Source organism: Cyprinodon variegatus, unplaced genomic scaffold, assembly GCF_000732505.1.
Source record: "Cyprinodon variegatus isolate N-32 unplaced genomic scaffold, C_variegatus-1.0 Scaffold355, whole genome shotgun sequence".
In the NCBI taxonomy this organism is placed as follows: domain Eukaryota; kingdom Metazoa; phylum Chordata; class Actinopteri; order Cyprinodontiformes; family Cyprinodontidae; genus Cyprinodon; species Cyprinodon variegatus.
In genome coordinates this window covers 512,525-540,256 of record NW_015150808.1, presented here as the reverse complement: position 1 = coordinate 540,256, position 27,732 = coordinate 512,525, and the positions used below count along the sequence as shown (strand labels likewise).

General features: G+C 38.0%; 1 protein-coding gene across 2 annotated transcripts in view; it reads left to right on the top strand.

Moving 5' to 3' along the window:
• The window catches only part of LOC107091872 (ephrin type-A receptor 3-like), a 120,317-nt gene that overhangs the window by 40,702 nt on the left and 51,883 nt on the right, over positions 1-27,732 (top strand). For both annotated transcript variants that reach the window (XM_015386053.1, XM_015386052.1), the window contains exons 6-7: positions 21,136-21,291; positions 26,309-26,644. In XM_015386053.1, the coding sequence (XP_015241539.1) occupies positions 21,136-21,291; positions 26,309-26,644 (492 nt within the window). The remainder of the gene's footprint in view (positions 1-21,135; positions 21,292-26,308; positions 26,645-27,732) is intronic.

Here is a 27,732-nt window from a genome sequence, read left to right as displayed (position 1 = left end):
AAACATTGTGTGGTGCAGGTTGTAGGGTGGGTAGATGGATGGAAGTTCAAAGTAGTCAATATTGAGTCATTCACAGGCCCAGACATACTCAGACCCCATCACTCTCACTCCATTTTTAAACCATAAATCTCTTGCCTTGACACTCAACCTAACCCTTAACTTTGACACCTAGCTCTAGCATCTTAAGCCCTTCTCATACAGCTCTATAACCTATATGTTGCCATATGTATAGTCCTGAAAAGAACAACTTTAAAGGTTTTAAAAGGTTTTCTTTTTGGCATCCACTAACCTAAAAGAACATTGTGTATTGGACATATTGAACTGTGGCTCCTCAGCATAGTTGTAAGTCTTAGATAGGTGAGGAGATATTTGAGCTTTAAATCATTTAAATGTTTTGATTCTATTATTTTGGGAAAGATTTGGAACAGTGTTACAGTCTCACAACGATGCAATGGTTTGCTATCCTTCTTACAATATGCCAGCAGAGAAAGTAACATCTCACTGCCACATTAGAAAAACAATTTGTTTTGTTCTGAATCGCAATAGTGCTTGTACTTTTCTTCTAAAAATGTGTTGATATTTCTATTTTTTGGGGTTTTCTCCTTTTCCTGTCAAAACTCCCTTAGCCAGCTAAATGTAGCTGCATCCATAATCAGTTTTCTTTTTTACAAGCAGATTCATAAAAGACATAAGAGGGTGCAGAGCAGTAAGGCAGCCTGGTTAGTTGCACTTTAATGTGTCCCTGTGAGAAGGAAGCCTGTGCTTTTAAAGAGCTCCTCTCAATGCTAGGCATCGGCTCTGAACAAAAGGTTCCTGCCCTGACACAATCTAGGGGTCTACCACGGGACGACATGCGCCACTAATGCATTCAAATGATTCTCTCTAGTTTGCTTTCACACAAAGGGAAGAGTTTGTGAGTGAAAAACAAAGAAAGACCTGGACTTGCATATTTATAATCAATATGGAGGTGAACAAGCCACCTAATGGAGGGACAAGTTTTCTCTTGTTCTTTTGCTGGGGCCTGGTTTCCTTCTTTTTTGCCCTTTCGTTGCTCTGATACTCAACTTTGTCTTGAAATGTTTTTTTGTGAATCTTGATCTCTCAGCATCCATCTCATTTACACCCCATCCCCTCCACTCCCTCCATCTCTCCCTCTGTTTCCCTGTCTTGGTCTGAAGCGCTAATGGAGTCATTACTGGCCTCTGTGTGTTAGATAAACACCAGACACCTCCTATTACAGCTTTTTTTCCCCCAAATCTCCTGCTCTTTCCCCTTTCTCTCTGTTGTTTTCTGGCTATGCTCAGATGTCTGCTTCTATAATTAGACTGTTCTCCACTTCTTGCTCTCTACAAGCCACCCATTTCACTTCTCACCCATCTTCTCTGGCATTGTCTTCCTTTTTCACCTCGCCATTCTTCTTTTCTCTGTTCTCCTTCAAGCACGTCTTATCTTCGTTGCCTTCTCTCGTTAAACATTTATGGATCATGGGTTCATCTTTTTCCTTTTGTCTTTTCCAATGTGATGTTTCATAATCCCTTTAGGGGAAGCATATATAACTGTGTGTGTTGATTGGATGAATGGCTGCATGGACAAAGATTAAATCCCATAAACTGGTACCATTTTTTCCCTATAAAATCAACTGACAGTTAAGGCAAAGGCAGGGTTTATTAAAACCTGATGAATGGATTCATGTAATGTAATTTACAAAGGTACTTTTGATAGATCCGTTTAGTAATCTCCCATTTTCCGGTTGCTTTTCCGAGGTTTATGGCGTTAGAGAATCCGGAAAATGTTAGGAGAGGACAAGGCCGCTGGAAATAAGCAGCCAGCTGGCAGGCTCAGAACAGTGGTTGACATTTGCTGAGCTGCTGTAAGTATTCACAGAAGGCCGATTTGTAAAGACTAAATTAACAAAAAAATACAATATAATCTTTGTTGGAAAAAAAAACAAAAAAACCCAGAAAAGTCATAGTTTTTTAATGTGTAGTTCTGAAGGCACGCTGTTCAGGCATTATAGTCTCAGTGTTCCATTGAAATCATGCTGCTCTGCTTTGTTTGCTGCCTCAGGAGCTTAGTAATTTATTTCTTCCTCTCACTCTAAATCAAAGACATCCCTTTCTTCTTTACATTCACACACACTTGTCACTTCTCCTCCATCTCTCTCCGCCCTGTGCTGGTGAAGCCCTCCGCCTTTTCCCCTCTCTGACTTTCTTTTCTCTCCATGTGTGTCACTTGTGCATTCTGTTCCCGTTTGCCCTCTCTGTGTCTGTCTGCCGCTGTTTCCTCCAGCACCTCCGTTTCCACTTGGTACTCCCATGCCCTCTCCTGCTGTCTGCATCTCTTACAGCTGGTAGAGAATGTAGTGAATACTTCTCTAGAACCTCTCTTTCTTTACGCCTCCAGGGGTTCGCGCTGAAAAGCTGGATTGTTTGTGTGTCTTAAAGCATCTTTAACCACGTGTATATTTGTGTGTTTTGTGTGCCTGATAGCTTCAATTACTTCCTCACATACCAAGGAGGTGGAGTAGAGCTTTTTTAAAGGATGGACACTCATCACTTTAACACTATTTTCCTTCTTTCATTTCCTCTTCCTTCTTCCAAGCAGGCAAACATAATGTGGGTCAGCATGACACGTCTATCTGTACTTGCTCCTACCGGCTACAGCTGTCTAATGGGTTCCCTTCTCTTTTTGTTATTATTCATTTGTCTTTTTGAAGCTGTCAGCATGAAGCACAAGCTTAGTTTCGGAGAGGATCCTTTCAAAGTTTGAAGTTACTGGTTCTACTTATGACTCCTGCTTTTCTTTTTACTACCTAAAGTTCAAACCACTCTAAGGAGTGAGTCCAGTGTGTATTTAGGTTTGTGTGAATGAAATGCTTAGCTGTAAATGTAATCAGAATGAAGTTCTATAGGTTTAAGAAATGTAAAATCTACGTTTTAATTCAAGCTTTGCAAACAAAATTGTTTTTTGCAATTTGATGCTAATAATTCCTTCTGCTAGCCTGAAGGCCTATTAGGGACATTGGTTGTCCGTCTTGGCTGCTGCTAACATGTGCTTGTACTCAATGAAAATGTGTCCTATCTACCTTGATTTGCAACTTTGACTTCTGCTCACTGGCGGTTAAAAAAAAATATCCACAGACAAACTACCTTCACATGGGTCAAAGCATAGGATAAAATAGCGGTTTATAGTCCGGATAAAATCCAGATGATACTACATAAAATCCTAGTTGTTCTATATTTTTAGATAAGTTAGGTAAAACTAAGCAAACAGCTGCCTTTCTTAAATTAGATTTCTCTTTAGCGAAAAAAAAAACGTACATTTAGGATAGTAGCTTTCTTCTTCTGAGCATTTTCTGACTTAAATAAGTAAATGCACATCTGTTCACATGTTTTTCCATTGTTGAAGAAAGGCAAAACTAAGCCAGCCAGTCAGGCAAGACACTTTTTTCATGTTTCCAAGGTTCTTTTCTGAACGATATTTTCTTTTATCTTTTGCATTTCCAAATGTGGCTAAATTGAAATAGCCTCTCTGACATCTCATATTCATTAGCCCTGAAAACACAAGTCACAAATTACATATTGACTGTTCCTAGACTTTGAGATAAACTTAAATGTATTGCAAATTTCAACTAAATTTGTTTTGATTGAATTGTTGGTGGTGACAGTCTTTCATGATTTTACCATACTTTTTTTTTTCAAATTAAATGCTACTAAATGTTTTATTTTGCTCATACACTAAAATGCATTAAATTGTGTACTTTTTATAGGCTTCTATCAAGTATGCCAATAACAATGAAAGGCACAATACTTTACCAAAGTTCTACTAAATCACTTATTTCTTCATCTGGTCCTGTGTAACAAACCATAAGAGTCAGATTACTTCCTAACATCAGCTTTGTTTTATATCTTTGAACTTGTGTAAACTGTAATGTAACACATGTTAATGTTTTTGAGTGAATTTATGTGTGCATGTTTTTGTTTTCTGGAATACTAGTGGAAATCTAAACCAAATGATATGCTCAATTGAAACCTTGTGCCAAAGCAACACAGGAATTCTTTTATCGTATAAAAAAACCCCAAAAACATTGTTACATTCTGGCTTTAAGGCACAGACATGAAAAAAAACTGTCAAGCAGTACACAACACGCAGCAATCAAAGCTCCAGTGCTCAGCTGCTCCATCAATCAGACCAAGGTCTGACGGCAGCCCAGCAGGAAAGGAGAGTTAAAACTTTTTTTTTGTTTGAGAGAAAACTTTCTCTGAAAAAACTGCTAAAAGGTTTATATATTCAGAAATAAAGCAAAAAATTATTAATTTGACTAAAGTTTCTTTTAATCAGGGTGTATTCCTGGGGCTGTGCACACCATGCCATGATATCTTTGCTCATTGCTTATGGTGCATATCTCTCCTTCCATTCAGTTTAAAGCCTTCCATCACTTTTCACACCCATAACATTCCCTGGCTAATTTAGTTGGATCTCTGCAGCATCAAAGAAATTCTCTGCTACCACTTTTTCCAATCTTCTCAGAACACTCACCTTTCAACTGGTCGTTTTTAAATCCCCTCCCTTTCGCACTCTATAGAAAACCCTCCATTTACTTCAACTAACAAAAAAAACAACTCGCATCATTACAGTATACTATCAACTTCCTGTTTCACACCTGTGCTTCATTAACTCGCTTCCTATCACTTGCAATATAAATCTAGTCTATGAATGCAAAACACCAATCATTTCATCAATTCTGACTTTCAAATCTGCTCGAACTGAATGCAAGTTCATTTTCTCACTTTAGGTTCATAGCTGGAAACCAGTCTCCTGAGTCCTATCTTCTCTCTATGATACATGTGTACAGTACAAGTACCTTGTAGCTGTTGCAACAGGTTAAAAGGTGATGTGGTTGGGTGCTAATGAAAATTGTGTTACTGGTGTCCACTTTGCAGAGAACCAACTTCTTACTGGCTAATGCAATAGCTCTGCTAGGTTTGATTGGTTGAGAGCAGTCTCAGTATAATACCTTAACTAAAGTCTTAATGTAACTGCTGAAACAAAATCGAGTCGATCAATTGTTTACTCTCATTTTCAAACTGAAAATTGGCCAGCATTCAGACAGAAAACTTGAATCTGTTCGCATTTGCTACATATTTGTTAGCTTCAGCTTCATGATTTGAATTTCCTTCCTCGAGTGCATAAGATCTGGTCTGCAAATGAAATTCATGCCTACTGTAGCCTTGGTTTTTTCTTCTTAGTTGAAAGTAAAGGCGATGGGTTTGTTGACCTGCTGGTGTAATCCAGGTGCTTTGAGGATCAACATGTAGTTCATAGAAATGTCCTATCCCTTGGCTGAAAAATACGATTATTTACATCACTGCTGCCTTTCTGTCATCTACCTATAATCCTCTTACCTCTGATATTAACAACCAATGTTTGTCTATGCGAATACCCTTAACTGAATACGTTTTATTTCAGACTGTTCGCTGTAACCCTCAGAGACAGTAAAACAGCAGTTTAAGACTAATCCATCTGAAATCAACAAATGTAGCAGTCAGAGTCATGTAAAACCAATGTTTTACACTCACTAATGTAGGGATGTGTATCTATTGTTTATTTAGGGTTGATGTGAAAAAATACTTAATAAACATTATGGCTGCAACAAATGAATATTTTGGAAATCTAGTAATCTGTCGATTCTTTTTTCAATCAATTGAATAAGAATTGGATAAAGTGGCCTCTATTATCACTTTTATAGCTCTCAAAATGATTACCACAAAGTATGTTGATCAGACTTTAAGTTCACATTGCCCACTCATGTCCATTATTGAGTTTGAACTTCAATGAGTCATCTTTAACACTTCCAGATAACTATACATACATACATTAATCTGCCTATTGCTGGTTAATTGGCTGAATACAAATACACCTGATAAATAGTCTGAAGAGTGCATTTCATCAATGATGCAATCATCAGAAAAACGAAAATTTTATTGTAATATCTATGTAAGGTGTGTTTGCAAAAATCAGCTGGGAGTCTCTTTTTTTATTGGCAAATGGGGTTGTAGCTGTGCTTGTATTGGTCTGCCTGTGTTTGCCCCAGTATGTAGATCAGAAACAGACATCTCTGTAATAAAAGCCGCCCTCCAGTAGCACTTATCATGCAAAAAAAAGAAAAAACACAAGCATGCTTTTCTCATTTTGTCAGCTTAGAAAGCTTGAAAGCACATAGGTGTGTGTAGGAAAGTGGTGGGCAGCTAACAGAGGGATTTAGGGCGCTTGTCAGGACTTTTCTGTGGTGTATACAGTCTGTGCAGTGTGTGAATGCATGTGTATGAATGTACACTCCTGCAGGCTTTGGAGCATTAAGCTGTTGAGGTGTCAGGCAGGGTGGTGTAATAACAAGCCAGATGTACTTAAAGGACAAACGGATATATGGACCTTGTAAAGGCCAGTCATCTGTCCTCCACCTGTCTGTTAAAGTCTTTCTGCCCATCTGCTTGTCCAGATCCATTTATTTGCTTAATCACAAACACCCTTTCTCCTCATTCTCCTTTATATTCCCTCTTATCTCCTCTCTTTCACATGTCCCTTCCCAATTCCATCCCTTTTCCCACTTTTCTGCCTCATAGTCTCTCTTTTGTGTTTGAAAAAATTAAACAAAGCCACAAAAGGCTTAGGCTCTCACCATATCCTCCATACACACAAAGTCCAAGTCTACATACCCACACTGCACTGACCCAGATAATGTCAATTTACACTGACTTTCTACAAGCACAAGCTCCTCTTTTTCCATGGCCGATCACTTGCCACGCATAGAGTGAGCTGAGGTTGCCCCCTTAGCACCATGGGGGGTGTCTGCTTCATTGAGATGTTAGCTGAAACCAAACGTAAAGACAAAAAGGTTGGCTTTGGAGGGGAAGGGATACCATGAAGCTAAGCTGGGTCTGGTGCAGTGGTTTGAGCTGCGTGAACAACCCCTGGGAGAAAAGCAGGAAAAAGCAGGCCAAGGACTGAAGAACTGTTCATGCATGTTTCAGCTCTGCACGTCCTTATATAGCTCTACTCCCCACAGGCAGATGTGGTATGAGAGGAGAGAGGTGTAGAGGGTAGAGCGTGTTGCCTTTGGGTACACTTCTCATTAATTGGTTGTGTTCCATATGCTACTGAGCTCCAGTTATGAATAAATATCTACATACTGATGGGAAAGTTAATAATTTTCACATTGCTGCAGTGTTAAATCCATGTTAATTCAAATAGCAGAGGGGATTGCTAGTCAGTTTGGAGGGCAGGAAACAGAGGGACAGGAAGGCAGCCATTGACCCTTTACCCCTCCGTCTCTCTTCTCTCACTTTCTTTCTAGTTTACGGATGGCTTCCAGATGTATGACCAGCCCATTAGGCTGGATCTGCACTAAACAGACCGGTTTCTTTTTTGTTTTGTTTTTTTTGCAAACAGATGTGACAGTGTTTGAAATCCAATTTGTTACTGTTTTTGTGTAAATTACAGCCACTCCTGTGTTCTGCAGCCAAAAGAAATTATTTATTAATTGAAACAAAGAAATTGTTGAATCAAATGTTACTCAAAGACCAATGTGTCATTATTAATAAGAGTCTGTAGAACCCAGAGGCTTTGAGGCGCAAATATTTAGAGGTGCTTGAACTTGGGGCTAAGTTATGCTCTGGGTGTTTATGGCTGAGTTTTCTCTGCATAAGGCTTCAGGATCTGCAAGGGAAACATTCCAAGGACCGGATATAACATAATCTGGCCAGCTCATTTATTTTTATGCAGCACCTTGCAAACTGATTTGTCCTTTATGAGTCTTTTCACATTTACAATTTGCTGTATCGGAATTTTAGGTGATGCATCTCTGAAGGCCTCTGAGGTTTTCTTGGCAAACATTCCTGGGAATCATGGAACTTAGCAGACAGATCAGGGAAAATGAGTTAGGTTAAAGAAATAGAATTCCACCTTTGAACATTTCCGGGAATACTTTAAAATCCAATGTATTAGAATCAAAATAGGATGGGACAAGTGAAAGCCTGTCAAAGTATGGCTGTGCACCTAAGCTGATAGATGGGAAGAGGAGGACGTTACTCAGAGAGTGGCCAAGTGACCCTGAAGAGGCTGCAGAGATCCACCTCTCACGTTGTAGAACCTCTTAACCATTAATCTCAGTTATACATTTTACAAATCAACCATACATGGAAGCGTGGCTGAAAGAAGCCACTGATGACAGAGTTTACAGTTTGCTGAAAGCCATAAATGAACACAGCAATCATATTGAAGAGGGTGTGCTGGTCAAATGAAACCAAAATATAATATTTTTTCATAATCCATTATGGACAGTAACACTATATATAATTAACCGTAACACCCCGCGGCATGAGCATGTTTCTATCATGCTGTGATGCTACTTGTAAAAATGTAGTTGCTCTTTATAGTGAAAACTGCCCTTGTACCTAAAACTGCAGTTAAATACTTTTGGGGTAATATCGGTTATATTCCTCAATTGTGTCACACTTCATGTAATTTAAACCAAATGTTACATTTTTAAATCCCAGGGTAATCAATAATCATGCATAGATATGGTTCTTAATCATTCTTTTTTTATAATTATTATTATTATTATTATTACTCACCAATTGGTAAATAAATAAAAAAAACAGTTATTTGCTCCAATAGTTTTACAAGTGGGTTTTACTGGAGACTAAGAAGTATGTACTATGTACATTTCAAAATTAAAGCGTTTTCAAATACAGCTTGTGCATAGCTGGATCATTTTGATTCTAAATGGGCTTATGAACTAAACAGAGACAAGATTGTTTAAGGTACTGCCCTCTACTTAAAGGTATTGTGGAGGATTTTTGCAAATTTTTGAAAAGACCCACACTCTCCGCACATGTACAACCCTGTACCCGCTCCAGAGAGGGAAAGCCTATTAAATGTGTGCGAGAGCAGTAGTGAAATGGATATGTCAAAATAGCTTGCCAAACTTTACCTGTTGAGTAGATCTCCCAAAAACACTCTGGTCTAGTTTCTTTCTTCTGAGGCCTTTTTCTTCTTCTCATAAATTTGGTAGACACTTTTGCTCTTATGACTCTTGGCCATTTTCAAAGAACCGCAATGAGAAAGGCGAGCTTCAATGGCTGAAACCGTAGCTCACACATGTACACCTGAAAGTGAGCATGCACTAGAAAAAGATAGCTAACTTGGGATGAGCACTTAGGACGCCCTTACGTAAACATATCACCAGAATTATTGACAATTAGGAGGACCACTTATTTTGATGATCCACACTGAAAAAGAACATCCTCCAATATACCTTTAAGATGACATGTTTTCTTTACCCATTCTTTCATTCCTGCCTTGAAGTGTTAAGGGACTGCATCAAGCTCAGTGGGTTCTTTTACCTCCCAAGACTGCAATATCAACAGAATCATTTTGGATTTTAATAGATTTTCTAGGATGAAAAAAAACCTTAGCTGCACTTGGTTTATCACAAAGGCTACATGCAGTGGCAATTTTCCTCTTTTGTATCCAGCATCCTTGACTTCCAGCAAGCTGAATGAATGCACCCGGGTATGCTTCTCAAAGATGTATGTAAGAAGTTTTATTCATTTAATGCTTCATTCATTGAAAGGATGCTCTGCATTGGCTGGTTTAGGATAACTTTTGCGGCTTGCAGAGTCATTCATACTGATTCGTAGAGATAACCAGCTGGATATTTTCCCTTGATCTGTCCCTACCAAAGCTATCTGACACATTGACTCTCATCTGTTGCCTTAGTGTTAGTTACCTCTGCTGGGGAGGTCATGTTTTGATTTTCTGTTTGTTTGCACTCTATGCTGACAGTTTCTGATATATTGAATTTTCAGCCTCAGTGGATTCCATGAAAAGCCTGATTCTTTATTTTTCTTTCATCTTCACCACTATTGGCCCAAATCTCTACACCAAGCCTCACAAGAGCAGCCATATGAAACTTTGCCTTTCAAAAGCATTTGTCCACCACAGCTAAATTAAATTGGCAGCCCAGCTACCATACAGGAAGTGAGATCATTCCTAAGTGTGGCTTTAATCACTAAGCTTGGTGAGCAGATGTTGAGCTGCATTTTAGGGGGAACACAAACAAATTTGCAGAATGTCATCACTTGGGGGTGCTGCAAGAGCCACACTTTGTCTAATGACAGTTGATGTTGTTCTGCTCTAACTTACTCAGGGGGTCTCCTAAACAAGACAAACTTTGAAAAGCAAGAGCACGCAATTTTGACCAAATGCCAGTCTAATACTAATACAATTATATGAAATTTTACATTAAGTCACCATGATGTACATAGAAAGAAAAACACTTTTGCCCACTGTTTTACAGTACAAATCCAGCCATCAAAACATTTCAGTTTTAGACCTTTTAGTCAATGGACCAAACATACAGGCTCCGTATGGAGAGAAAAAATGCCCTTATTGGACTCTACCCTTCACACAGACATGGTAATACAGTACATGATGCTGGCGAGATCATCCCTTAGTGGCTCATATTCATTAGTGACAACACAGCTCGTCAAAGTTAATGAGTAAATTAATAAAGCAAAATACAGCACTGTCTCCTTATAAAATCGGTTTTAGTCTGGAACTGAAAGCTCACTGTTAAGCTGGATAACAACCCCAAACATACAGTAGATGTTACAATAGAATTGTTTTGATAAAAGCTAATGGCTCCCTTAAAGAACATACCTAATTGAGAGTCTTTGATAAGGGCCGACTCTCCCTTGAAGAACAGACAAAGATTTAAGTGTCTACATGTGTTAAACTGAAAGAAACATGCCAGGACTTGCAGCTATAACTGCAGAAGAAGCTGGTTCTAAAAAGCATTAAATCAGAGGCGTTAATTAAAAGTTCTTGCCACAGTTATCGGATTGGTATGTATTAAATATACTCTACTATATGTTATATAATACACTAAAATGTGTCTTAGTTTATCACATAAAATCTAAGTGGATAAAATGTTTTTAGTGTTTAGTTGCATTGTGAAAAACGTAAACAGTTCAAATGTTTTGGATGCTTTAGCGAGGCCATGTAATTCTAATAACATTAAGTGAGATAATAAAAAATACATCGTATCACAATTATTGTTTTGATTCAGTTGGTATTACTTTAGCCTAAGGACAACAAGAATATGGCTTCATGCATCCTATGCACCTCAGATACTGAGTGTGTGTGTGACAGAGAAAAGTAGCATGGAGCTCTCTGTTCCCTCTCTGCTTTAGAAGATGAATTATTGAGAGTGATGAACTGAAAATAACGTGGATGAGGAAAAGAGGTGCACTGCTCCTCGTGCACTCCAACAGTCACGTGTATGTAGGGAAACTCTGTCAATAACATACATTTAAACTGATTGGATATAGAGTTTCGGGTTTTTAATGCTATAAAAAACACATTCCTTTCATTCTGCTGGCCTTTTACCTTCAATGCGTCACAGAAAAAGAATAAGTTATTCCGCCTGCTAATTCCCAACAGACCTCTATAGGCCTGTCATGTTTTCTCCCTCCCTCCTTCTCTCCTTCGCCATCCATGACCCTTTTGGCATAGACTCTAACAAACACATGCACCTGGTATCAATTTAATCTGTTTTTAGACTGCAAGGTAATCATCTGGACCTAAAATTAGTGAGCCATCAGCTTGGGTTACAGCTAGAAAAGTGTCTGTCTGTGTGGATGTGTGCTGCACATAATTGCAATGAAATTGAGCTTCCTCTATTTCCCAGTGATTTTGTTCTTCCCTCAGAGGGGTTTATGTATGTGTGTGTCTGTCAGCACCAAAGTAAATATTTGTGCAGGAGCTCTGGGGAAGGTCAGGGTCAAAGTATGACGGACAGCCCAGTGGGAAATAAAGACACACACATTCAAAGGCAGACTCACGTGACACAACTAGAGATGATCAGGGGGTAAGTAAGACAAGGAAGGCCCAGACAATGGCCGAAAAAATTTAAAATTGACAAACATTTAGAAAAGCAGAGTGATGAGGGAAGACAGGGGCAGAGATAACATGGAGAAGAGACAGATATACACGAGGTTTGTAGACAAGAATGCCACATCCTTGTAGTTCCCCTTGGCTGCTCACAGTAATTGGCTGGTATGAAACAGACAGAGTGGATCAGAACGTAACCAGAATGAACTCATGTGCTTCATATAGTGGTCATCATGAAGCATTTCATATGCAGTCTGACCCTATGTGCATGCACGTGTGTGTTACGGTATGTGTGTGAAGCAGTGGGTGACTGAGTGTCAATCATGGGAGGCTATAGTGTCCATGTAGTCATTGGTCATGTTCAATCTTTACACATGTGGAGCTAACCTGTTTGTCTCTGATTACTGTCTCCAAAGAAGAAGAGGCAATTCCTGTTGTACATCATGTGCCCGTAAGCTACTGTCACAATGTTTCAAATCTTGGCATGTGCTTGACAAACGTGAGGGAATCCAAGGGAATTTGTGGAACACGAAGTATCTATCTGTCCGTCGGTCCATCCAGCGATCCATCAATCTTAGTCTGAGAGTCTGAAAATTACATTTTAATTCTTTATGAGTGCCCTGGGCTGTTGGTTGAAATTACTTTCCGATTAAACATCTATTGGAAGCTGGGTTAAGGTAGGAAGGTCAGTAGGAGGTTATGCTGCAGTTTTATTTTCAAACATCCAACTTGCTGATGTCTAGATGTCTGCAGAGCCTAGCAGAGTATCAGTTTTACTCTTGGATTAAAGTCAAATAGATTCTTTAGTTGTGTTGGACCAAAATCATTAATTAAGTAGATTAATTAAAAGTAATTTTCTATTAAGGCTAAATTAATATACATTTTCTTTTTGGGCGGTCCAGCAAAAGAACAAAACTGGTAGAGATTCTCTGGAATTACCTAAAGATTTGAGTAATAGCAAGACAACCTTTTAGAGTTCTATCCCATTGCTAGAAATTAATTCTCATATTAGCAGTAAACAATAAAAAAGAAACTAAATAAATTACTATAATTCTTATGAATATATCTCTATTGATTAATGAGAATGGTGTAAATTGTTTATTTTAAGTAAAACCATTTGAGATCATTCTCTTTTACATTTCCTAATATCTGTTGAACAATGTTTGTCCTTTTTTCCTATCGGAAAACAAAGATAGTTGAATGAATATCATCGATAGGAAAAGTTTGCTGAACAAACACCAATTCAATCTGATGTTTATGTTGTTAATTACACATTAAATGGTTCACCGGCATGTTAATTTTCAACCCATACGGAACACTGCAACTTTTATCAGCATCTGTGCAAAGTTCATTCAGTACAATGTCAGTTCGATCCGAGGCATGTACACATGGGCACAGACGCACATAAACACATGCAGAGACGCGACCTCGGTGGCCGCAAAGGACGTCAGACTCAATCTTGTAAGATCTCTCCACTGACGCTTGATGTATCAATTTTTAAATAGCTTGCCTCAACTAACGCCTGTATACCCATACACACACACACACGCACGCTCATGCACAAGCTCACAGGCTGCTCTGTGCTCCAGGAGCTGTGCCACTCGAGGGGTACTCGAAGGGTTCCATCTTGAAAGCCTGTTGCCATAGTGACCATTATGGAGCTCATCTCCCATGGGCCAGCAGGCTTTACACAACTTCACTCTCTGAACACACACATACGTACACATAAACGACCTAACTATAGCCCACCACCTATTTACAAACACACATAGACATCCTTTCTTTGCCCTTTATGTTAAAGCCGGCACCAGACCAATGTTTGACTTGAACCGAGTGCCACAAAAAGCAGGAAAACAGATCAATCAGAGCCTAAACTAGGAATAACATTAGAAAGGGAAATGGAGGAGAGTGCTTTAGTTGTAAAACCAAGCAGCTGTTCTAAACATTGCATGCAAAGCAGCACAAAACTGATTAATTTTAAAGTAATTTGTGAACACTTACTTTTGAAAATACCAGATTTGTGTTTCTTAGGGTTATGTATTTGTCTATATTGGCTTTATTGCTCTAACAGGTTGCACCTCTTGTGAAACATCTTATGGTTTTTGATTGTGTAGTAGAACCCACCGGGGAGGTCATTATTGATATAAACTCATGGACTAATACGTTATAGCTTAGAATCTTCAAGCAATGATCACCTTTTAGGTTCAATAATCTTTCATTTCCCCTTAAGTAACTAATGGCTACATTTTGCAAAATTATTGTGCTTAATTGTCATTTGTTTCAATAGGGAGGAGGTGGTGAGGTGATCTGAAAAAGTTCAGAACCTCAGTTGCAGTAAACTCTATTGAATTTTCTGGTTTCCTCTTTAGAATAATTAGGAAGGTCATTTAAAATAAAACTGCATTGGCTACCCATAAATTGAAAGATACCAGTGTTACCATTAATTTATTTTATAGGTAATATTGCATAAATATACTTATTTTTACATTTAAGAGTGGAAAGAAGAAAATTTGTTGCCTTTTTTTTCTTTATCTAAAGAATGATACATTCGGTGGGATTTTTTCTGTATCAATTTCTGTATTGGTAGAGATGTTCATAATTTTGCAGATTGTTGTCAAATCAAAACAGTCAGAACAGCTTTAGAATTTAAATGTTCTTTAATAAGAATATTTTCCAGTCCATATTGGGTTTAGAAATATTGGAGTATTTCCAAAAACACTAGATTGGTCTTTGTGTTGTGTTATTTATTCTTACATGAATAAATCAGTAGCACTATTAGTTATACTGCTTTTATTTTATAGCTTTAGTTCTATTTCATAGATTAACTTTCACATTACATTGCATTTGATTCTAAACTACTTATTGGAATGATGTCAGAACATATCTTTAAAAAAAAGCTTTTGGGGGCTTTTGCTGTAACACCAAACAGTTGCCCAAAAATAGAGTTGCCTACTTTAGTAAATTAGGCATATGAATGGGACACATTTTAACTACATTTGTCATTATTTCGTTTACATCCATTTTCAGGACTAAAAGCTTAATTATTTTACTCCCTCCTTGCTTTCCTGTATATTATCTTATGGCATTAAATGCTGGACAGGCACTATAAATTCTTTCAAGAATATGTCACAAATGAGACCCACTCTGTGAGATTTTCAGGACCAATAATTTTTTTGGCAATAAAATCCTGCTTTAAAGCTATCCACAACTTTCTTTCTGGGCTCCCTGTTGTTGATCTTGAACTTCATGGTGTTTTTTTCTAATAAACCTTTGAAACATTTAGAGAATAGCTGCATTCATGCAGAGATTGAATGAATTACAGCTGAATCCAATTTACCAATTAGGTAAAATCTTGAAGCAAATAGCAGTACTGGGTTTCATTTAGGACTATCAGAATAAAATGGGGTAATCTACATCAGGATGTCCTAATCCGTTATGAATTTCGGAAATCGGCCTGCATCTAAAATCTCTGAAATTGTCAGACTGGTAGAAACACTCTGCTTCTATTTAAAGTTTATTTAACTCATTGGTTAATATTACATGAGTAAGTTGTTCTCATTCCTATTGTTGTTGACTATTATTCTCTCTTTTAATAATATGAGTTGATAAAACCTTTACTAACATTCTGCATTACAAAATAAGTAATACAAGGTGGTATGATTAGTGCTGATATCGAATCTGGTCAATATTGGTATCGGTCAATTCTCTAAGCTGCAATATTAGTATTGTATCGGAAAGAAGAAAGTTGTATTGGGACACCCCTTAAATCACTATGTATGCAACAAAAACACAAAACGATGTGTCATTCTCTTTTATTCCACTTTAAAATGTGCAAATAATTTCAATAGGGACAATAATTTTATACCCTTCAAACTGTTCTTAAAATAGAACAGACCCAGTAGCAGTAACTCTTCTGATCTTTTAATACAGAAATCCACTTCCTGATTATATGAAAGGTTAATGGAAATATTTTTAGACTTATGAAGAGTAGAATATTTTAGAAATTGAATTAACAGACTCCAATCAGTTTGTAAGAGCAGTGTTTTCTCAAGGGAAGTAGTTGGTCTGTTCCCATCTCAATCCGTTTGGGGACTAAGGGTGTGTCTTCAACAGCAGCACTATATCATATCTAAGAGCTATCGATTGGCATAAATACACTTACTCTCCCTGGAGACCACATGAATAATTAATAGGACCCTGCATCTGAGGAAAATCTTTGTCAGGGCTATAAGAAAATAATTTATTTGGCAAATTTCCAACATGATCTTGGGGACAAAAAGGGCAGAAGCTTTCATTTAGGTGTTTTCCCAGGTCTTGGAAAAGAATAGAAAAAGTATTTTGTTTATATTTAAGAAAATTGACTTTAAATTCATTGTCCATCCATCCATCCATCCATCCATCCATCCATCCATCCATCCATCCATCCATCCATCCATCCATCCATCCATCCATCCATCCATCCATCNAAATGAAACGAAAAGCTTTAGGAAATAGTCCACTTACAGTTGTGATGACTGTTGTGATGAATTTAAGATGAGTATCAATTGCTGTAAATGTGCACCTTGGTCTTGTATTGTTCACTTTTACATCCTTTTAATATCCATTCATTCTGACTTAACATATATCAAGTACCACGTATCATATTGTAAGGCAGTTTTACCAGAAGATTATGAATATATCTGATAACTAAAACTGAGTTATAGTTATTTAATAGATCCTTCAAATTGAGGATATAGCCAATTGTTTGTTATTAGTTAAATGATTATAACTTTAATTTGCTTACTCACCAGAGTTCTTGGTCTTTTAAATAAGGTCGGACTCCTGGACCAGCTTATTAAAATCGAGTTCCCGTCAACAATTAAGTAATTTAGGCTATGGCTATGAGCAGAGTTATTTATCATCAACCAAAGAAATTGTCTCTGTTCATTCTAATAATACTCAAAGAAGGATGGATCTGACCCTAAGTGTTAAATCGTCTACTGCATAAAATAACCATAGAATAAATCTGATGCAGAGATATTAAATGCAATCGAAACAGTGAAGTTTCACTCAGCTCAGGAATGCATTAAAATATAGTGATGCTGGAAAGAATACTGTAGGTTAGTTCAGCTGGTACCAGGCGATCCAGTTCCAGGGCAGGCTTTCCCTACCCAATCCGTCCCAAAAGTAGGATCCGGGATTCTGTGCAAACAGAATAACTTCCGGGTAGGCAATACTTTTTTTTTCTTACTTTTTTATTCTTTTGTCTTTTTTCCAGCGGGGGGTTCCTTTTTGTATATTGTATATTTTTGTATTTGCGTAAATTTTGCATATTCTAAAAACGAAAAAAAAGCAATAGCCTACACTGAAAAAGTCTTTCAAAGGTTACTGTGACTGCTCTGAGCATGTCCGATGAGGATGTCACGCAATACAATAGAGAGAATGTAAAATGTATCAATTTATTCCAGAAAAGTCTTCAATATTTTTTTATACCATGTAGTTTAGCATTTTTTTTATGTTTAAAGTATATAAATAATTATTTTCAGTATGTTAGTATGTAGTTTTTCAGCCATCCGGATATTATTCTGTTCACGCATGTGCAGGACGGATTGTTCTTCTTGGACGGATCGGGTGGTGACAAGGCCAGGTAGAACAAAACTGGGATCAGAGGACTCACAAAATGGCTGTTACAATAGGGCTGGCAATGAGGTAGCTTGTAGCTGACGTTGTTAACCAGTCCAAACGTAGTAGCCCAACTTGTCAAACAAATGGAAAAAGAGGAAATAAGCAGACAGTAACACACAACATGGATTGTTCAGTCGGGCTCAGTGAGCATTAGCATTCAGTTTAGAACTCTTACTTAAAAACCAGCAGCAGTTAAATCAGAAAGCTTCTTTCAGATAAAACACAACAACACATGTAAAAAAAAAATATCTATTCTACCTATTTTTCACCCAAGCAGAGTATTTTAATAAGAGGGTATCAGATGAAAAGAGGTGAATGGAATGGAGGGGTTTGGTTCAGTTTGGGAGTCCGACTTGGTTCAGTTGGTTCCGTTCCAGGAACAGTTCGGGCCCCAAGTTCGTTTGTCCAACAGGTAGCTCTCAAAGAGACTTGAATTACTCTGATACCATCAACAGAATGAAACTTAGCAGGCTTAATTTTGTCTCTCACAGCAGCCTTAGCACAGCATCCTGTTAGGCAATGGGTAGCTTATCGCAGTGGCAGAACAACTCTGAACAGCAGCCGAAACAAATGGGTCATAGTTCAGTTGTTTGGCGGTATTTGGCTCCTTGGCAGAACAGCAATTGGACCAGGCTGTTCCGTGGGTCATCCAGAACTGGATAGTTTTTCATCTGCTTCAGCAGGCGGGTTAAAACGAAATCTGGTTCAATCTGGTTTGAAACACTGTAAAAACATAACACTATGTTTAGCTCCTTGAATTGTAGGCGAGATGCAGTCTGATTCGCCATCGAACACAGACTCTTCTACGGAGGGGTTTTGGTGGCTACGACGTAGCCTTAGCAGAAAAACAGCTTGTGTCTACCCTTTGGAGGCCCGAGAGTCGCAGGCAAGAGGCAGTTGAATGGAGTCGGCTGCTTAAGTGGACTCTGTCGCAGGGATGTGACATCAGCGGGGAGCTGCTCCTGCTTACATCATTGACATTTGGTCCTCAACAATAACACGAACAGTAGCCAAAGAAGTGGCGTTAAAGACATTTTGAGGAAAAGAAGAAAAACTGCAGTGAGAGTCAGGTGGAACAGTAAAGCAGTGAGTAAAAGTTAAGTTGAACCCGGCTGCACTCTGCCAGTCAAACCACAGTTGTTCGGTGGCCAGCCCTGGCATGTGCTGCCCTGTAGTGAGCAGTGAGATTCTTTGTGCCTTTCTGGCTGGACAGCCTGGACTCTCCGGATGCATAACCTCTAGAGAAAAGCTGCTTTTTACGCCGTGCTTCTACAGCCCAGCCAACAGGAACACAAACACGGTCACCAGCACAGCACACAGGCACCCCTATACCTAAGAACCCGACAGGAAGGAGGAAAGAGTTGAAAGCCCCTGAGAATTATCACTCCCTTTCTCCCTTCTTTTACTTTCTATTTCCTCTCCCCCCACACACACATACATTCACAGTTATTCTTTTTTTCCGTGTTCTTTTAGTTCTCCTGGGGATTGAACCAGTGGACTAGGCTCTAGTATGATGAATGATTTGCCTAAAAATACTGTCTGTAAAGCAAGTACATCATCCAGGTGGAAAAAGTTCCAGCAATAGGGACAAATCATTTTACTTTAAGTCCCCTTTCTACTTTCTGCCATCCCTTGGTCAACAGCAACCTCGAGAAAATTTATGTAAGTGTGCGCGTTTGTGGGTGGGTGGGTGTTTGTGCTAATGTGAGGATCTACAGCTTTCCTGCGAGAAACTGAAGTGTCGCTTGATTAAATCCATGACCTTCAACAGCAGCACAAGCAATCAGCAGGCATGTTCACACACCTGCTGCATGCTTAACATCTTCCTGGCACACACACAAGTAATCAGTACCTGGTGGAATGTGTCACATTATCGATCCATGATCACATGAAAACTGTACACGCATATATATTTATATATATGTATATATATAATACTTGTGTAATCTGTAGTCATGATACTAGAAACTACAGACAGGAATTCCATGTCTATCCCTAGGATGCCATGGGGAAATAATTCCAGTCCTCAGGCTGCTCCCATTAACTGAAATCAGGGTTTTCCCTGTTCACTTTTATGACTCCGCATAATGACTACTATGCAACCAATGTAACACCAAGCGACAAAGTGATGCTATGTTGTTGTGAATGCTGCTCCACATTATTGTTTTCCTGTTTCTCAGAAATCTAATTCTTATATAGGAGGAGCTGAACTGCTGCTACATTGTACTATTGTAGTGTAGCGCCCTGAGGTTCTGCCAGCCTTTAGCCTGATGGAGAAAGATTTCTTGTAGACCTCATGTCACAATAAATTAAATCAAACATTGCTTTGTTTCTCTTTGCCGTGGGTATTGAATAGGCCTGTGTTTTTTCTTGTGGTCTTCTTTGTATTGCTTTTTTACCTCATGGACCTATTCTTCATTCTTCCCTACGCCTTGTTGTATTACTGCAAACAAAACCTCCCTTTATTTAAGAAATTTAGATCACCACTGTTTTTAATGATTTTTTGTTTTATTCATTCAATTTCAAGCTATTTTAATTTTACATTTTTAAATCTGTCACATGATTAACAGCAACACTGACCAAATGGGAAAGCCTTTAGATATCTGATTAGGCTAGAGATTTTTAGGATTCTCAGATATAAATGAATGAGCAATTTATGTTTTTTTGCAGCAATACACAACCTTAATCATTATTTTGTCCAGATTCGCTGGATCCAGGTGCTAGAGGGACCAACACTGAGCAGAATTGTACCATCCTAAAACAACTCCAATCTAAAGAACATCAAAACTTCTTATTAATAATAATCAGTCTCTTTGAAATAACTATCCAATGCTACAGTGGTAAGGCTTAAAATTATCTTAAATAGTTTTCCATAAACTATTTTGACAGATTCTAGTTGTTTTGAGACACTAGAAATTTGGTCTAAGTTCCCCTAGCTAAAATGTTCCAATGAGTCCAAATAATCTATATTTATAACAAACAAAGATATTAGAATGTTATTTGTTGTTATAAATGAGCTTTTAATTACCTTTTTACGGGACTTGACTTTCTTGTTTTGTTTTTGCTTTTTTATTTAGTGAATCCTATTTTTTTTTTTTATTATTAAAACATTGAAATACCCTTCAAATTAAATTATTTTGATTTTCTTCAGAGAACCTGTAATCGCTTTTTGGGGTAGCAGGATAAAAAAGTTTTCTATGCAGAATTACTGAGATTATTAATCAAATTATGAAGAAAAATATTACTTCATTTGAGGCTGAGTGGAACAAAACTGCACCTGCAGCACTAAAAAAGGAGCAGTACTTATTTTAACTCGTAAACTAATGCATTGAGCCTCATAGTGTCTGGTGTATTGATCATCCAAAACAGCAGGGAAGCATTATAATTACATTTTTAATGGATGGAATAAAATTCTTGGACTGGTAGCGTTTAAATTCTTTAGCAGATGTTGCACTGCTGATATTTAATTTCTAATCAATAAAATCAATCATTGAATTCTTTTATTCTCTTTTGCAGCGTGCAGACCTGGAACATACAAAGCTTCAGCCACAGATGCCTACTGCACCAAATGTCCTCCGCACAGCTCGTCCCCACAGGAACAGGCCATCGAGTGCATTTGTGAAAAAGGCTTCTACCGTGCAGAGACCGACCCACGCTCAATGGCTTGTACACGTGAGTAAAACACTTTGTCACATGGACAACTTGTTTTTTTCGCAACAGTCCTAATACTCTTTGTTTAATGTGCTGAGGTTAAGATTTTTGCTTTCATTGAATTAATGGATTTCATCTTTTAATAGGTTGATGATATAAGATTTTATAAGATTTTACAGTGCATGACTCTTTGACCGTTCTTAATGTGTACTTTTTATAACCCATACTGCTTTTCACTTCATAAAACAGAGGCTCACATGATGATTGTATGTTTTGTGGTTACAGCAAATACATTTCTTGGTAAAATTCAAGCTTAAAGGAAAGATATTATTGTGTTGTATTCATCTACTTTGCTTTGTTAAATTCTCATACCCATAATTAAGTTTTTTAGTCTTTCATTTCATAGATAAACACACATAGTATATCTGTAAAGTGGATGAAAAATGATTGGATTTACAATTATTTTTGTATTCATGTTGCAATGTTTGTATCTGGCCTTAGACCTCTGGGCCATCGTATATAAGAGGCTAAATTTAACACAACATTTCCAAAGTCACAAACCATAATGGCAGCATTACGTCCTGAACAAATAGAAAATTACATTGTGAGACCGTGGCACTTAGAGCTCATTGAGAATGAAGTTAGATAAAACACCCATTATGATTTTCTTCAAGTCGGCTAGTGTAGCTTTGACCACTATAGACCCCAAGGCAATTTTACCTGGAATATGCAGCTATTCAGCAACAGTTTCATTAGTGTGACAGGAAGAGAGATGCGGTTTCAAAGTAAAACACATTTGCTTTAGGGGTAACACAAAGAAAACATCTCTCAATTGCAAAGGAAAACAGCCAGGTTTGCTTTCTTTAAAATCACACAGAGCGTACACTATATAGCACGTGCCGCAGTCTTAGCTGCAAAATACTTGGACTTAGGCTAAAATAAATAAAACATTTTAATAAACAGAATACTTTACCCATGAGAGGAGGACAGAAAACAGATAGATAAAAAATAGTGATCCTTTTTAGTTCTCACAAACATAACGAGGGATAGTGCAGGAGATGTGCGGCTTATCAATCTCTCCTGTTATAATAAATATGAAAAAGAAAACATCAATATTCACAGATTGCTCTCTGAGAATCACCTCTCAGTGCATGACCCAGTACTGCCCCACAGCCTTTGTTGCTTATTTTTCCTTTTCTTCAAAAGCATATATACTGTATTATATTTTGTATATTAAAATCCTCTATTTGTTCTGATTTAAGGGCATGCTGCGCAGGCTGGTCATGAAGTGAGGCATTGCTTTTTGGCCACGCTGGCTTTGTTTTTTTTTTTTGTTTTTTTTACGTTTTATTAGCTGACCCAGTCAAGTAGGGACATTGTTTCAACTATTGGAGCACTGGAACAGAAGGGGAAAAAATCTGACCAGATTGACATCTTCTCGCACTATGTGTAGCTCTTAGTATTATATGGGGGGAAAAAAAGTCAGATTAATCGAGATTTAAAAGTTGGATTCAAACCGGTGTGATCCAGGCTATAGGCCTCAACAGATATACTAACCACTGTAGATGGAGGGGGGGGTTAGATTTTGTTAATTGCGATGGAAGTTTACCTCCCAGCAGAAAGACATAATTAATAGACAGCAAGGGTTACTACAGAATGTTAGAAGAAAAGTTCAATATTTTGTGATTTAGAATTACATGAATTGGCCAAGAACAGTCTATCAGAGAAGCTGATAGACGCAACGTAGCACAGTGCTTTTGACTTTGATCTAAAAGCTTGACTTGTATATTTACATAAAATGTATATAAGAAATAAAAATGACAAGAAAAGAATTTTGTTAATCACAGATTTGGACATTTTTGAGAGAGAAAGTACAGCGGAATACAAAGGTATACCACCGGTACTCGCAATCAAGCATGGAAAGCTATGCACTAACGCATTATCAGGTTATTGTATATTATACTCATTAATTGTGGTGGCAGGTAGGCTATGACAGGTGTTATCAGTTAGAAATAAGTAGCTGTTTTATTCATTTATGGCCACCGCACACACACACACACCTCTTACATACGCTCACACATGTGCTCTGCTGAATGGTTAGGAGGACATTTTTTAAGTTTTAGAATGAAAAATTGGAAAAAAGGGAGAAAAGGTGAAATAATTATTCATAAAGAGATGGATAATGACACTCAAGACCGAGGAAAAGAATAGAACAGGAGGGGAAATAGCGGTCTATCAGATTCACATAATCTAAGTGTCATAAAAGTGCCATAAAAGGCTGATCAGTAGCAATGGTGATGACTAACTGTCGGATCACATATCTCTGAGGGGAAGTTGGGGGACAGAATTAGCAGCGCACCCCTTTCGGTAAATTTATGACAGACAGTCTCAATTATGCCTGGTAACCACCCCAAACACACCCATTCTCATCTTGCTGATGAAATGAGGACCATGTATTGACTCCCATTGATTCTTTAGTTATTTTTAACCCTTTGCCTCCCTTAACCCTGAAAATAACCACTACAATACATACACTATAACCTATAACCTAACCTTAACCTGAACTTAATTCAGACCTTTGTCTCTAAACCCAACTGTTAGCAGAATAGGAAGTGAGGACCTGCAAAATATATTTGATTGTGACGTTGGAAAAGGGTCCTCAGCTTGATGCCAAAACAGGAACACAGACACACACAACGTCTGTACCACGGAGAAGCTCGCTATCAAGAAGACTAATCAGACAGAGTCCTGCACTGGTGACCCCCTGGGGCTCGCTGCTCAGTTGGGACCTGATGAGATGTCATGAGAAAATGGCATCTATGTCCAGCAGATTTTTTATGTGCCTGAAATTCCAGCACTATAAGCAGCTAAAATCAATGAATACCTCATGAAAGGCTTTCTTACAATATTGTAGAAAATCAGTTCTTAGCACAAAAAACATTAACAGTTAGATTCTGCTCTACAACAAATCTAGGACTGGAATGCTGAAATAGACAGAATAAACAGAAACATCTGTGATGAGAATTCTAAGATATTGATTTTTTTTAAATAATAGATTTAAATAGAAATTTATAATTTTACCATTTCTTACTTAGTAGTGTAAACCCAAAGTAGATGAGTATCAAAGGCTACGTTCACACTGCAGCCTGAAGTGACCCAAATCCGATTTTTTTGCCCATATGTGATCTCTTCACTCTTTTGTCCATATCTGATCTTTTCTTTTCTGTCTGAACAACACAGATCCGATTTTTTCCAACCCAACCCAGGCCACATGGCTATGTGGTTTTGAATCAGATACGAATCTGATCTTTCCAAATGCGACCTGTGTCTGAACGGCCAGGTCGGATTCTGACCTGAACGTCATTAATACCCGACAAAGGTCACTATTCTGTGTCTTGCTATGAAGAAGCAGCAAGAAAAACAACCATGGCAGATGATGATGCGAAGAGCAGTATTTATTTTTTAACCATATTGAAAAGATTGAGTTTTTATGGTTGGATAAGACCGCTAGATGCGCGCTGGCACTACTGTCAATGTTTACTTCCGTAAACATAGAGCACTCTGGCCTGTGACGTCATTGTGTCCTGTACTGCGCATGCGGGACATTTGCGTTGTATGACTGCAGTTCACACAGGAGATCACATACATGTCGCATATATTTGGAAATTTGAACGGCAATGCAAGAGAAAAACGGATTTCACAAAAAAATTGGAATTGAGCATCAAAGCCTGCAGTGTGAATGTAGCCAAAATAAGTTTTTCTTCCAATGGTTACTAAAGCAGAGTTGGGATCATTTTCAAGGAGTTTTGTTGTTTTGTAATTTAAAAACATTCCTCATTGGTTTAATGCTTTGCACTTTTTGAAGTGCTAGAAGATACAATTGAATCCCTTTTTTAGAAAATGTAAGAATTTTTTTACTCTTCTTTCATCCACCGCCTAGAAAGAGTACACATTACAATAGTAAACAGGGCTTTTAGTGTAGTGTTATATCCCTACCTGAGACAGCTATTTTTCACTCTCTGCTTTGCATGCTTATATTGGAATCTCCAGGAGCATTGGCCTCCCTGGTGAAAATGACTTAAAAGTAAATGCACCTTTAATGGATGCCAAATACTCTGGTCCTGATGCTTCCTTATTTGAGCACATTAATACAGTGGAGAATAAAATGCCACAGTAAGAACCATTGTTTTTTATTAAATAGAACTGAAGCATTTCTGTAGTTTCTCTTTAAAATACTGCAGCCGATCAGATTGTTGATGAAAATTTATGGAGTAATCCATGACTTTCCTCAGTCCTGCATGGAAAACACAAGATGGTAAACCATTCAAGTAAGGTATATGTTTATTCTATTAATAGACTCTGTACTAGCAGACATGATAACATTGCAGTTATGTATTGATAGGGGAATAATGAGAACTCATGACATGAATTTAATGTAGTAATATAAGCCTAAAGTAGCTGTACCTACAGTAAGCAACAGCATCTGATTCTTGTAACTTTGTATGACTTAGTAGTGGATACACTGCAGCCTAGATAGTAGATGAGGAGGCTGTTTTTTTAGCTCATTTTTCAGCAGTAAAGGGCAACATTTACTCTGTAGAAGATAAACACTCTTCTTCAAAATGAAGGAAATGAAATTTTCCAACATGTTGCTATTTGAACTGGTGTTGCAGAGGGAATGAGCTTTCAGTATCTCTGTAGCTTACTGCTTATATCTGCTTAAGGCCAAAGGCTGGAGGCTACATCACATATCATAAACAGTGTCTGTTGGTGGTGCTGTTATTGGAATTCACTTTAGGCTATTCTAATGTGTTGATTTGAAAATTCCGTTTTTGAATAGTCTGAATAGCTAAAAAATAATGTGATGGGGAATAACAAATCAGCTGGCATATAGGATAAGAGGGAAGAAAATTAATTTCTTTATCCACAGAGAAAAACTCAAATTTCCCACAAGGTTTAACATTTTTTGTTTTCCAATTTCAAACGCAATGCTTTTTTCCACATAAAGAAACCTATGTCCTCCCTTCTCTTTCATCAGGTCCTCCATCTGCTCCAGAAAACCCCATATCCACCGTGAATGAGACCTGTGTCTCGTTGGAATGGTCGCCGCCCCACGACACAGGGGGCAGAGGAGACATTACCTACAGCCTCCACTGCAGGAAGTGCTCAGGTGATGGTAAAAAGTGCGCACCATGTGGGAGCAGCGTCCATTTTGTCCCAAGACAGTTTGGACTCTTGACAGCCAGCGTTATGATCACCGACCTGCAACCAGATTCTAACTACAGTTTTACTGTTGAGAGCCAGAACGGCGTGTCAGACCTGAGTCCAACCCCCAGGGGTACGGTGGTGATAAATGTTACGACATCGCAGACAGGTGAGAACAAACTTGTTCACTGACTAAATTGTGTCTTCATTTTAAAAAAATGGCCTGATAAAGACTGTAGAAACACCTTTAATAAAAACTAGATTTTGCAGTATTCCAGTGATATTGCCTGAGCAAAAATGTTTAACTTTTTACGAGAGACTTTACAGTGCCTTACAAAAGAGTTTATAGATTTTGATTTCAGAATCTACCTAAATTTTAAATGGAATAATAATTTAGAACTGCAGCTAAGTTTCTGTAATTGCTCTTGAGTGCTCTTGAGGTTTTTAGAAGACCCAAGTGAAGACGGAAGTTGAGGTGGTTTCTTGCTAATTTAATAAGTTGTGGCAATGGAAGCATGAATCCAGAAATAATTGATCAAGAAACACAGGAACCAGAAAAAAGGGGAAAACAAAGTAATGGAGTGCATCCCTGATTGATGATGGATTGATTAATTGATTGGTTGGGGGTGTGTGTGGACGGATGTATCTGGGATGTATGTGGGGGGAGGTTGATTGACGCGGGCGGGCGAGAGTGAGTAAGCAATAAATACGTACTTACTTACATCCAGCCAGCAAATAGAATGACATAATGGAAATGAAACCAATAAATTAGAAAACACAGAAAGACATGAATCAAAGTGTAACTGAAAACTCAAATAGAAAACTTAAACAGAACCAAAAGGTGCAGAATCATGACATTGAGCAGCTGCATAGAGCCAAAACTGGACAACTATGTCCTTTCAACAAATCTGGCCTTTATCAGGGAACTGAGACAAATACAAGTCTGACTTTCTAGATCTTGATATAAAAACCTAAAACCAGGTAACATTTTCTGTTTACAATTCTGCACTACTTTTTTATCAGTGTAGCTAAATGAATCCCATAAAGGTTCACTGACATTTGTGGTTGCAAAGTGACAAAATGCTAAGCACTTTAAGGAGTTTGATGTTTTTAAAAAAAACACATTACCATAGTTGCATCTTTATGACAAGCCCAGATTTTTTAGCAGTGGGGAAGTACACTGATATGATAGACTGGCACTCCAGCATCTCTGCTCACACGTGTACTTATAATAGAATGTGCATCTGCCACTAAGAT